Source organism: Thermobia domestica, chromosome 5, assembly GCF_964235325.1.
Source record: "Thermobia domestica chromosome 5, izTheDome1.hap1.1, whole genome shotgun sequence".
Lineage (NCBI taxonomy): Eukaryota > Metazoa > Arthropoda > Insecta > Zygentoma > Lepismatidae > Thermobia > Thermobia domestica.
The window spans coordinates 170,225,107-170,237,415 of record NC_137458.1 but is presented as its reverse complement, the minus strand read 5'-3'; the positions used below and the strand labels follow the sequence as shown (position 1 = coordinate 170,237,415).

At 35.6% G+C, this 12,309-nt stretch overlaps 1 protein-coding gene across 21 annotated transcripts in view; it reads left to right on the top strand.

Annotated features, from left to right (window-relative positions):
• Positions 1-12,309, top strand: part of LOC145686267 (uncharacterized) — a 223,769-nt gene that overhangs the window by 26,387 nt on the left and 185,073 nt on the right. For 20 of the 21 annotated variants that reach the window (XR_014131565.1, XR_014131564.1, XR_014131561.1 and 17 more), the window contains exon 3: positions 4,438-4,574. Coding sequence is in view for 10 of the 21 variants with exons in the window: in XM_081759394.1 (XP_081615520.1) it covers positions 4,438-4,574 (137 nt within the window). In the remaining 11 variants the exon portion in view is untranslated. Of the gene's footprint in view, positions 1-4,437; positions 4,575-8,700; positions 9,586-12,309 lie in introns of those variants that run through there. The other variant, XM_081759397.1, reaches the window with a different exon arrangement.

The following is a 12,309-nucleotide window of genomic DNA, read 5'->3' as shown; positions in this document are numbered from 1 at the left end:
ACAGCCATTAAGCTTTGCTACTGACTACAAGCTACATTTGTTCTCTCGAGAATCCTGAGTCAGTCAGTCCACATTTGCCTTGACTGTTTTTCTGCTTTGACAATATCCTGTTTTAGGCACTCGGTATAAAGGCGACAAAGTTTATGATGGTTGCAGGAAATGATATTTTCAGACCCAATTTCACATTACAACTTACAAGTAGTCAACAAGTCTGAATTTCTTTGTAATGTTTCGTTTTGATTTTTTTTTTGTTTCGTTTTTTAATATTGTTAATTTTCTTAAATGTCTGGGTAATTAACCACCTTAGATATAGGTATGGTTATCCGTTTAATAGAAACGACATATAAATATGTACTGTTAGAATATATAAATGGATATGCACATATATATATATCAGGGTCAAAAAATTTAGCTGACAAACTTCGGCAGATAAGTCTTCTCGTGAAAGTATGCAAATAATCTCAGTAAACATGTGTTCTATGACACGTTGTTTTGTAGATATAACCTGCCTCCATATTTGAATCTTTCCGTTCTCTTTCTCTGAGTGTTGTTCGTCACGAATCCATATGGCCTGGAATCAAACTTGCGACTCTTGAAACCAGATATAAGCGCTCTACCAATGGGCCATCATGACTCCCTATAAGTTTGTTGTTAGTAGGCTGAAGGTGTTTTAGGCACTTCAAACAGGAAACAGACACAGAAATAAGTAAAACAGGAACTAGAAATAAGCATATACACTATGTGATCAAAAGTATCCGGACACCTGACTGAAAATGACTTACAAGTTCGTGGCGCCCTCCATCGGTACTGCTGGAATTAAATATGGTGTTAGCCCACCCGTAACCTTGATGACAGCTTCCACTCTCACAGGCATAGTTTCAGTCAGATGGTGGAAGGTTTCTTGGGAAATGGCAGCCCATTCTTCACGGAGTGCTGAACTGAGGAGAGGTATCGATGTAGGTCGGTGAGGGCTGGCACGAAGTCGGCGTTCCAAAACATCCCAAAGGTGTTCTATAGGATTTAAGTCAGGACTCTGTGCAGGCCAGTCCATTACAGGGATGTTATGGTCGTGTAACCATTCCGCCACAGGCCGTGCAGTATGAACGGGTGCTTGATCGTGTTGAAAGATGCAATCGCCATCCCCGAATTGCTCTTCAACAGTGGGAAGCAAGAAGGTGCTTAAAACATCAATGTAGGCCTGCGCTGTGAGAGTGCCACGCAAAAGAACAAGAGGTGCAAGCCCCCTCCAAGAAAAACACGACCACACCATAACACCACCACCTCCGAATTTTACTGCTGGCACTACACATGCTGACAGTTGACGTTCACCGGCCATTTGCCATACCCATACCCTGCCATCGGATCGCCACATTGTGTACCGTGATTCGTCACTCCACTGGTTTTTCCGCTGTTCAATCGTCCAATGTTTACTCCACTTACACTAAGCGAGGCGTCGTTTGGCATTTTTCTGCGTGATGTGTGGCTTATGAGCAGCCACTCGACCATGAAATCCAAGTTTTCTCACGCCTAACTGTCATAGTACTTGGAGTGGATCATGATGCAGTTTGGAATTCCTGTGTGATGGTTTGGATAGATGTCTGCCTATTACACTTTACGACTCTCTTCAAGTGTCGGCGGTCTCTGTCAGTCAACAGACGAGGTCGGCCTGTACACTTTTGTGCTGTACGTGTCCCTTCACGTTTCCGCTTCACTATCACATCAGACACAGTGGACCTAGGGATGTTTAGAAGTGTGGAAATCTCGCGTACAGACTTCTGACATAAGTGACACCCAATCATCTAACCACGTTCGAAGTCCGTGAGTTCCGCGGAGCGCCCCATTCTGCTTTTTCACGATGTCTAATGACTACTGAGGTCGCTGATAATAAGTACCTGGCAGTAGGTGGCAGCACAATGCACCTGATATGAAAAACGTATGTTTTAGGGGTGTCCGAATACTTTTAATCACATAGTGTACATGAAATATGCCAAAATAGACACAACATACATCAAGAGTACTCAAGAACTATATGAACATTTGCATGTAGTTACTAAGAAAGACAGGAAACTAATCATTAAAGAATATTCACATCTTTTTAGTAGTTTATAAGTAAATGAGTCCAGGCGAGTTTTTCTCTGAATGGAAGGATTATATTACGTTACAGCAGCAATGAGTTGACGAAGGCTGCTTCAGACAATTTTCACCGTTATGGAAATAAAATTAAAAAAATGTATTGCAGTTTTGTGGGAAGTATGCTTATCTGTACGGTGTAATACCTTATTTCGGATTCTAAAAATGTCAAAATTTTTTGCACACCTACTAGCCTCAACTGTCAGCTGTCAAATGACATTAAGCTTGACCCGCTGCAACTGGTATTGAGACAAAGGGCAAACTACATTTTAGATTACATGTTGTTTTGTTGCGGTTTTCACTAATGTAATACGACGTTCCTAAGGAAGATTGTTACTGATAATAATAATAGAAATTCAGTAATTTCATAATTAATTATTACGCATTTCCTCACGCATGTTTCGTAGGGAGACCCATTTTATACAAAGTTAGTATCCTGCCCTTGTTTAGGTATCTAATTAAACTACTGGTAACGGAAAATGGGAGAGTTAAAAAAAAAAAAAAAACTTACTTCAAACACACACTGAAAACCAAAATAACAAAATAATAATAATTAAATATGAACCGACTTCAAAACAAGGCACTAAAAGGCAGAAAATAATAAAAATGGTAAAAGCAGACAGTAATAATACGACGGCCAGTATTTATATTTTGAGCCTGGCAACATTGATTGTAGTTAGGCGCTATTTTTTGTTTGCATAAAAACGTTTGACATTGCTGACCATAACGTACTTCAAATGTTTTGTCAATAGCATTATTTGTGTTGTTTACGTTGACTTGAAGATTGCGTGACAACAGAAAAATGGAATTAACTCGTGAAAATTTTCCTGTAATGGTTTATTATGATTTGCGACGTGGATTATCGAGACAAGAGTGCATCGATCAATTTACTTCCACATTTGGCGATGAAGCCCCATCCTCTGCCACTGTGAAACGCTAGTATAACGATTTTACTCGTGGCCGCCACTCTCTAACTGACGATATTCGCGAAGGTCGTCCAAAATCAGTTGTTATTCAAGAAAACATTGATGCTGTGCAAAACCTAATACTGCAAGATCGTTATGTGACATATTGTGAGATTGAAGCAACCCTAGGCATTAGTTCCACCAGCATATATAAAATATTACGTGATCATTTAGCTGTGAGAAAGGTTTGTTCTCGTTGGATCCCACATAATTTGACAAAAACTCAAAAAGAAGCTCGCGTCGATTGCTCAATAGATACAATGGCGGTGCTTCAAAAGACGTATATAAGATTGTAACAGGTGACGAATCATGGATATATGCCTATGAGCAGGAACGTAAACAGCAGTCGACTGTATGGGTGTTTCAAGATTAACCAAATCCAATAAAAGTTGTTCGCGCTTGAAGCACATGGTCGCCTGTTTTTTCGGGAAAACTGGTCATGTGGCAACTGTGCCTTTAGAGGAACGTAGAACCGTCAACTCTAAATGGCACAAAACAATTTGTTTGCCGGAGATCTTCGGTCAAATACGGAAAACAAACAAGCGCCGTCGGATCATTCTTCATCAAGACAATGTGAGCTCGCACACATCTCATCTAACAACCGACTATTTGAACACTAAAAAATCGAATTGATGGGTCATTCGCCGTACAGTCCTGATTTGGCACCCAACGACTTCTTGTTCTCGAATGTCAAGAATAAATTGCGTGAACAGCGATTTTCGTTGGCGGAAGAAGACGTTGATGCATTCATAAACCATATTATGGAGGTATCTCAAGAAGATTGGAAAAAATGCTTTGACAAATGGTTCGAACGAATGCAAAAATATATTGATCATAAGGAATATTTCGAAAAACAGTAAATCAATTTTCAATGACAGATTACTGTTTTTTTCATTATTAGACTCAAAATATAAATAGTGGCCTTCGTATTAAAGAGTTCAAAAACAAAAAATAACTTATTAGTATTATCTAAACATATTTTTGAAGTTGCCAAGCCAAACATATTAATGTCTCATAAAATCACCATTAAAATAATTTTATGTTATGCATTAATTCGTTCGGTTTGGCACAGCTTCATAAATTTCGCACGTACAAACCACTTGTAACACCATTTGTATCAGTTCAACTCTTCAAATATAATATCTAATTTTGATGTCTTTAAACCGAAGAGTAATCTTTATCTCCTTCCTGCCTGTATTATCTGATTTGTTGTAGTACTTATTATACTGATTACTTTATGCCATTATTGAGGGATTATCATTTCAAATTCAATCAGATTACACTTCTTGAAATGAAAGTAATAACTGCAATATGTTGGTAATATTTATTTATTTATTTTCAGTGAATTGTATACGGAGCCTCAGATTAAATCTGTTGAAGACGAACATCGAAGTAACAATAAATCCCTAGAAGTACACAGCTGCCATATTCTTACAGAAAGAATACGTAATAAGAAGCGTTTCATATGCAGTCAGTGCGGTAAGTCGTATATGTCACGATATAATGCTCACCAACATTTGTTAGTACACACAGAACTCACACCTTACCGTTGCAACATTTGCAAACAGTCCTTTAAACGATACTATCGCTTTTCGCGTCATTTGCGTGTTCATTCTGGGAATAAATCTTTTGTCTGCGATATTTGTTCAAAAGGTTTTATGGAGAAACACAACCTTATAAATCATTTTAGGACTCATTTCTCGGAGCCAATAGGGTCATTATTTGAATGCGATATGTGTGGGAAGAAGCTTACTCGAAAATCATATCTTGTTGCTCATATAAGAAGCCATATGGTAAATTCATTATGTAAAACAATATTAGAAAATTGTGATGACATTCAGTCCAATGCTGACATGGAGGAAATTAGTAAGAAATTTGTTTGTTCTTACTGTTCTACATACTTAAGCAGTAAACGTGATCTTTGTCAGCATATTTTGCGTTCGCATGTTACAAATGCTTCTGATCCAACCGCTCTGAAGATATTTGTTTGTGATGATTGCGGTAAAGAGTATGTTGATAAAAGCTCACTAAGAAAGCATGTTAAAATTCATATGAACCAAAGGGAGTATCTCTGTCACATATGTGGCACGTCGTTCATAGAAGAACACAAACTAAGAAGACATTTTGTAGTTCATTCTTGAGATCTGTATGCTTCTTATATTTTCGGAAAATTAAGAAGTGTTTTTTTTTTTTTACATATTTACAAATCAAAATCCTAACATGTTTCGAAATAGTAACTAATATCCTAAGTAAAATATCTTTCGGCACACTGGTATTATCAGAGAAGATAATTAATTATCGCTGGGAGTTCGTAAGATTCTGATTCCAGTTAAGTTGTTGGTCCGTGTCTCACATAGCCTCGCTGCTGAAAGGGGAATTTAACTTAAATCCAATTAATTATCTCTTAGAATAATTTGTGCTTCCATATACCACTCGTAGCTCATGGCTCATTTTTGGGTGAAGAAGTAGAATTTTCGATGTTGATCTAGCATTATGAGATACTTAACTCACTATTAAATTTATAAAGTTATGAACTCAGATTTATCAAGATAAATAGAGATTGAAACCGATGTGCTGACTTTAGAGCCACGAAAATTCTTTGGCTGGTTACGATCTTTCTTGTATAAATTGATGGAGTTTGTACCCTTTAAAAGCCTACGACAACTCAGAATATTTGTCCACGTATTGAAAAAGAAAATTATTTTCGTACATACAAAATAATACATTTCATATCAAACTTTAAATGAAAGACATACATATCTTAAAGATTACTGTAGATTTTTTAAATCTCCGAAGTAAAATCTTTTACATAATAGCATCTAGTACGTATCATCATCCGAATTCCTATTTGGCAACTATGTGGTAATCATATTTATGAGCGCGAAAAAAAAAAAAAAAGAATACATTCTGATCTATTATATGAAATTACACAGAAACCTGTTCCTGATTTCAGTTGTTGAAAAAGTTTTGAACTCGACACTTTTATTGTACTGCATGCATTTCTAATTTTATGGAAGTATAAATATTGATATTATCTTTATTATTATTATTATTATTATTATTATTATTATTATTATTATTATTATTATTATTATTATTATTATTATTATTATTATTAGGACTTCTATTTTTTATCGTTGCTTTTTATTTGAATCTTCCCAATCCATTGGAACAAGTTGAAGTTATTCCGTACCTAAGAGATTCCACTCCAATAGCATCAATCATTGTTTGGTCTCAATACGCTGTAGTAATAGATTCTTACAGATTGTCAGATTGTAGATCTTTTTCAGCACAGTATTGTGAATTTCACCTACACCCTCTTTAAATGCGATTCTTTTTTTGGTAATGTGTTGTAGAGGAAGATGCTGCACATAACGTTTATTGTAACACTCAATAGTGGCCCGTCCTATCACGAAGTCATTGTTCTGACACTGTTCTACTATATGTAAATTGCGAAAGTTTGCATGGAAAACACCGTAACGTATCCACCCCAAAGGCGATTCTGTGCAGCATTTGCCCACCAGAGCACTTTTACTCTGCCATACTCTGAGAGATTATGAAGCTTGATTTGTCAATTGTCGCTGTCCAAGTTATTTCGATAAAAATGGATCAAAGACACAGGAAAAAAGATCTATTTCAAATATCAGCTTTTCAGTTGCCTTAATATTAAGTTGACTGATCGCTTTCGCCTTATATTAATATACTTATAAAGGTTTCAAAGCGTTGATGATGATTGTCATTATCTGTCTGGTTTTTCAGGCTTGGAATTAGGATTAGGATTTTTATAAATCCTTTAGCATTTAATATAATAACTCTTCTTAAGCACATCGGTCATTTTTGTCTCAATGTAAAATTCCTATCTCTGAGGTTTCAAAATCGATCCATGTTGTGTACGTGGACTCGATTAGGATATTCTTATCTATCTACGTTATAAATATTCATTACTTGGCATTTACCTTGTCTTGTTTTGCGTACTATTGCAAAATTCAAAGAGTAATACAAAAATGTCAGAAGAAATAAGGAATGCCACAAATTTAACAACTGGATCAGTCATTTTTGTGAGAAGTACCCTTCAAACATATTGAAACGTATCTTGTTCCATCAGGGAATGTTCCAATTTGAGTTGACAGTATCATCTAATGACTAGATCTATTAACTTTATAGTGGTCTGTTTTGGGTGATATGCGCAATATCTTGATATTGCCAAGATTTGAAATCAGCACATCGAAAGAGAACAATAGGAGTGCCTTGAGAGATATTTCGTCTTTCAAAGCTGCTTTCATGGAACTGTTCTCACACGACAGTTTTCAGTTTGAAATCTCTTCATAATCCAATTTGATCAAATTGTTTCTGCTATCTAAACTTTCCACATTATGAGGAAGCAGATCCTAATTATAATGTCCCTCGTTTTGGCGACAGACTGCTTAGCGATTATGTAAACTTCACAGTAATTAAAGAACTTACTTCGCAGTATAAAAGGTCCGAAACTTAAATTGAAGCCTATGCTGTGCCAAGACAAATGAGGCAGCACAGTTGTTACTTACTTCTCTAATATCTCTTTGTCATATATCTATCGCATCAAATGTATCTTTCCCACAGGATTCCTCATTATGACTGACTATATATCTTGCGCTAATGTCCATACCAGGAATGTATTCCGTCCATCTTGGAGTTCCGATTTTATGACCACAAATTAGTTATTTTACTAAATAATATTTTGAAAATGACAGACAATGGTGCAGAGAAATTTTAAGTTTAGTCTACTACTTTTGCAATATCTACGAAAGCGTAAAAAAGTAGTTTCAGACTGATGAACAAGCTCATCATTTTTCATTTCATCATAATATTGTATTTATTATTATTTTATGAACATGCAAGATAGAATTGCGAGACTTAAAACCGAATTATTCATTCGTTCGTTTCATTTGTTCATAAAAACAATAAAATGTTGTAGTTGTAATTTGTTCCTGTTAGTACTTTATTAAAATACTTTAAGTGATTACTTGAACATTGTACCGCTGTTTTAATTATATTTCAGAAGATATTTTTATGATTGTGAACGATATGATAACTGAAAGAATAGGTAGATAAAATTGTTTGTGCAATATTGTTGTAAAAATCGCGTTTGCACAGGAAAAGAATAGGTAGATAAAGATGTTTGTGCAATATTGTTGTAAAAATCGCGTTTGCACAGGATATGTCAAGCCCTCTTTTACAAAACAATCTCAGTATTATTTCTTTCAAATTGTAAAGTATTATGAAGTAGAAAAACAGGAATGGTAGTAAACTTCTACTTTTTAATTTGTCATAATTTTAAGATAGATGTAGTAGTAGATAATTTTTATTTATCAAAAGGTTGTTACGTTTATGAAATAGACCCTTCAACTGTTAATTAATGCAGAGGTATACGAAATAATATGTATAACAAAAGGAAATTCAGTTATGCGCTTGATTTATTTTAATGCTGGAATGTACTTCTGATGCTATGAATTTCTCTTACATTTTGTTTAGAATTTCTCGTACATTTTGTTTGTTTCGTTTACATATACTTTGGTAGTATTCATATTAACTAATTTTAATTCATTTTACTTGTTTGCATGTGCAGTAGTTCGCAAAATAAAGGAATCACCTTAACAAAATACAACATACCCGATTATTGTAGCGTTGGGTCAATTTAGACTTTAATACAACTTGCTTCCGTGGCAGAATTAAAGCATACAACTCCAGGATTGTTTACAGAGAAATAGTGGACATTCTTCATTCATTGAAATAGTCAGTTGCGTCAGCTGTGATGTAAGAGGAACTCTGCGCTGCACACACTGCCCCAAAACTGATCGTAGGTTTCCAAATCAGAGCCAGACTGCGGGTGTTGAGGTTATGCAGTTCTAGTAAGATTGTAATTGTAGAAACAATTCGTTTCACATGCTAAATGAATTCTGCAGTCAGCTGCGCCGCATTAACTGTGTTTTTTTGTGACAATCCTTTTCAATGTTCAACAGTTTATCTCACCTAGATTTTGTTTCCGTCCACTTTTCCTCTGAACTTAATGAGTCTTGGCAGAAGTTCACAATGTCGTCATCACTTTGGACAGAGTTGCTCTTGATACACCGTGTACACTGACAATGTTGGATGCACATGTTTTAACTAGATGTGTATCCACAATTAGCTCTGTTCGGAAACCAGAGGTCTCCTGTTTTTACAACTTTCTGGTGTATTACACATACACATCCGTTGTACACCGCTTCGCGTACTACATTATTATCGAACACAGAACTAAGATAGTCGCGGTATGTGAATTTGCAGTGTTATCTCAAAAGGGTTACGTGTTGCACTGCATGGGTGTTTCCATTATTTGAAAATATATGTGTATAATTATTACGAATTGTGCAGCAATATAATTTTTGTTTTGTTATGTAAATGTTTGTACTAAGGTTTCTTTTGTTTATTAACTTATTAAAATGGAATAATTTCTCAATATTTTTTTTTATTTATTTGTTTATTTTGTGTGTAGAGGTGGAGTGCGGAGTGTGTGTGTGTGTGTGAGAGAGAGAGAGAGAGAGAGAGTAAAAAGTAAGTAGTAGAATTTGTAGAGTATGGAGTAGGTGTAACAGGTGATTCACAACCTTTTTTATAATGATCAATTTCTGTCTGTAAATCAGATTCCAAGAAAGGTGAATTGAATGGTACATAAAAAGAAACTCTCCCAAATATTTGCTCTAGTCATTGCAAAATGAGCAATTACAATAAGTATATGGCGAATTTTTGGTAAGCTGTAAATTATAGGTAATCCAAGGTCAGGAATTTTTAGAGCTTTACCAGCTGCATAATCTAAAATGCAGGATGGTCCAAAAGTAGGTATGCGGTACCGTACTGATCAGCTCATTGCATTTTATATTATTTCTTATTGTTATCCATCAGGTAGACTTAGTTTCTTTATTATTTGTTCTTAAAGCCTTTTTACTTATACTTGAAGCTCGGGACAGTCGAAGAAAATAAACTCATGAACTAGAATGTTGTAGTTGATCAATGCTGGGGTTTATACCTACTTTTGAGCCATCCTGTATGTGCCTTGGCAATGATTCTATTCATATTAAAAACCTTTTTTAGTAAAGGGTTGGATTCGAATCTGATAGGGGGGCGCGGTGGCTCAGTGGTAGAGCGTTCACCTCTGGTGCTTGGGGTCCCGGGTTCGATCCCAGCCCCCGCCAAGTGAACTTTGTGGTGGACAAACACCGTGCTCGTGGGTTTTCTCGGGGTTCTCCCGTTTCCTCCCACTTTCTTCATTCCACCATTTCACTCATCTCTCATTATCACCGTCTCCTTTAGCCTAACCGGCATAACCGTGGGACTTAAAACTTAAAGATTTTTTTTCGAATCTGATACACATAAAGGTTACTGCTTTGTTACACATAAGTTCCAAAGAGTGCGGCCAACAAAGCATTATCTTGGAGCCCCAATTTCATCTCCCCTTGAATTTTTCCGAACTTGAGTGTAAGCGATAGCTTCCGATGCGTAGACCACGCCTGTGAAGGAACCAGAGTGGTCAGATGTATCGTCATCCGCAAAAAAAAGTTCGCATATACTGTAACTTCCACAGTTTCATTAATAACTTAGTTTTCTTAATATATTATCGCTTCTTTGTGCTTTCCTTAACAAAGCAATGTAGTAATGAATAATTATTTATGATTTTTGTGAAAAAATAAAGCAAAATAAGAAAATTATAAGCAAAAAACTGTGATTGTTATGAAACTTTAGTCTGTCAGATAATTACGCGAAGAATATCCCGAGGGAAATTCACTCCATACAGTGCACAGGTATTAGGAGCACTCACAAATACGTAAAATTGAAGGAACAAAAAATAATGTATTTTTGAGATGAACATACAATTCACACTTCACGTGAAGTTCCAATATGGGAAATCAATCAATATTTTCAGTTGAAATTACTGAAAAAAAAACAGAAAATGGCTATTTAAAACTCCAAGTGTAAACCTGCGCTTGGAGCGAGTCTATTTCTAATATCAGAACGCGTTATTTCGTAGCATGCCTGCGTGGCCAAGCGGGTTTAGCAATGCTGTTGAAATTCTAGAACCGAACGGTGGCAGTTCGAGCCTGAGTACGGAACGCTTTTTTTTCAATATAGTGAAATATTTTTTAAAATATAAATGTCTAGTTTGAAGTGCTTAAAAACACAAGACCAGATGAACAATCACTTTTCAAAGCTCAGTCACATTTATTCACTATGTTCATCAATTAGGCTATATACGAAGACACTAAAATGTGGAACGTTAACGATCCTTATTAACGTTAATACCACATCCGTTATAATGAGAACAGATTTGTGATCTGAATACCAACCTTAAACCATACGCCCAAAATCAAAATTATTCATGTTCTTGATACCTATTGCAACACTCAGTTGTAATATAGAGAGTGAGAGTGCGAAAAAGAGATAAAATACTGTATACAGGGTGCGGAAAAATTCCCGGAACGGTCCAATATCTCGCGAAGTATAAATATCACCAAAACAAAAATAACACATATTAAATAGTTTTAAAGAAGCTATCCAATGATAGAAAACACAATCACCTATCCCTACCTCCTTGAGGACTACGGGGGATAACTTTAAAATTTTAAATGGGAACCCCTATTTCTTATTTCATATGTGGATTCTCCAGAAAAAGTGATAGTGATTTGATCAAAAATTGAAAACAGTGTGCGCGAAGATGAAGTTACATGGAATACAATATCGATAATTGTTTTGCAAAGTAGCTTTATGAAGTAGTTCTTAGTAGTAGGGTTATTTACAAAAAAAAAAAAAAAAAAAAAAAAAAAAAAAAAAAAAAAAGTCACCATTTGTATTTTCTTGCAAATTAATAAATATGGACAAATGCATTATTTTATGGAAGTTAAAATGTATGAATTCGTTATGTGGGTAAAAAAATTACATGAAAATTTTACTCTGCGTGGAAATCGAACTCATGACCTTTCATGTCGCAGTCCCGTACGCTAACCGCATGGCCCAGAGCTCGACACTGAGAGGCCACATTTTCATAAAGATTTGCCGCCTCCATTTTTTATGTGTCCATTCAAGTGCTATCCGTGAAGGCACTGTTTTCAATTTTGGGTCAAATCACTGTTACTTATTCTGAAGAATCCAAAAGTGCAACAAAATATGGGGATTTCCATTTAAAATTTTAAAGTTACCCCCCGTG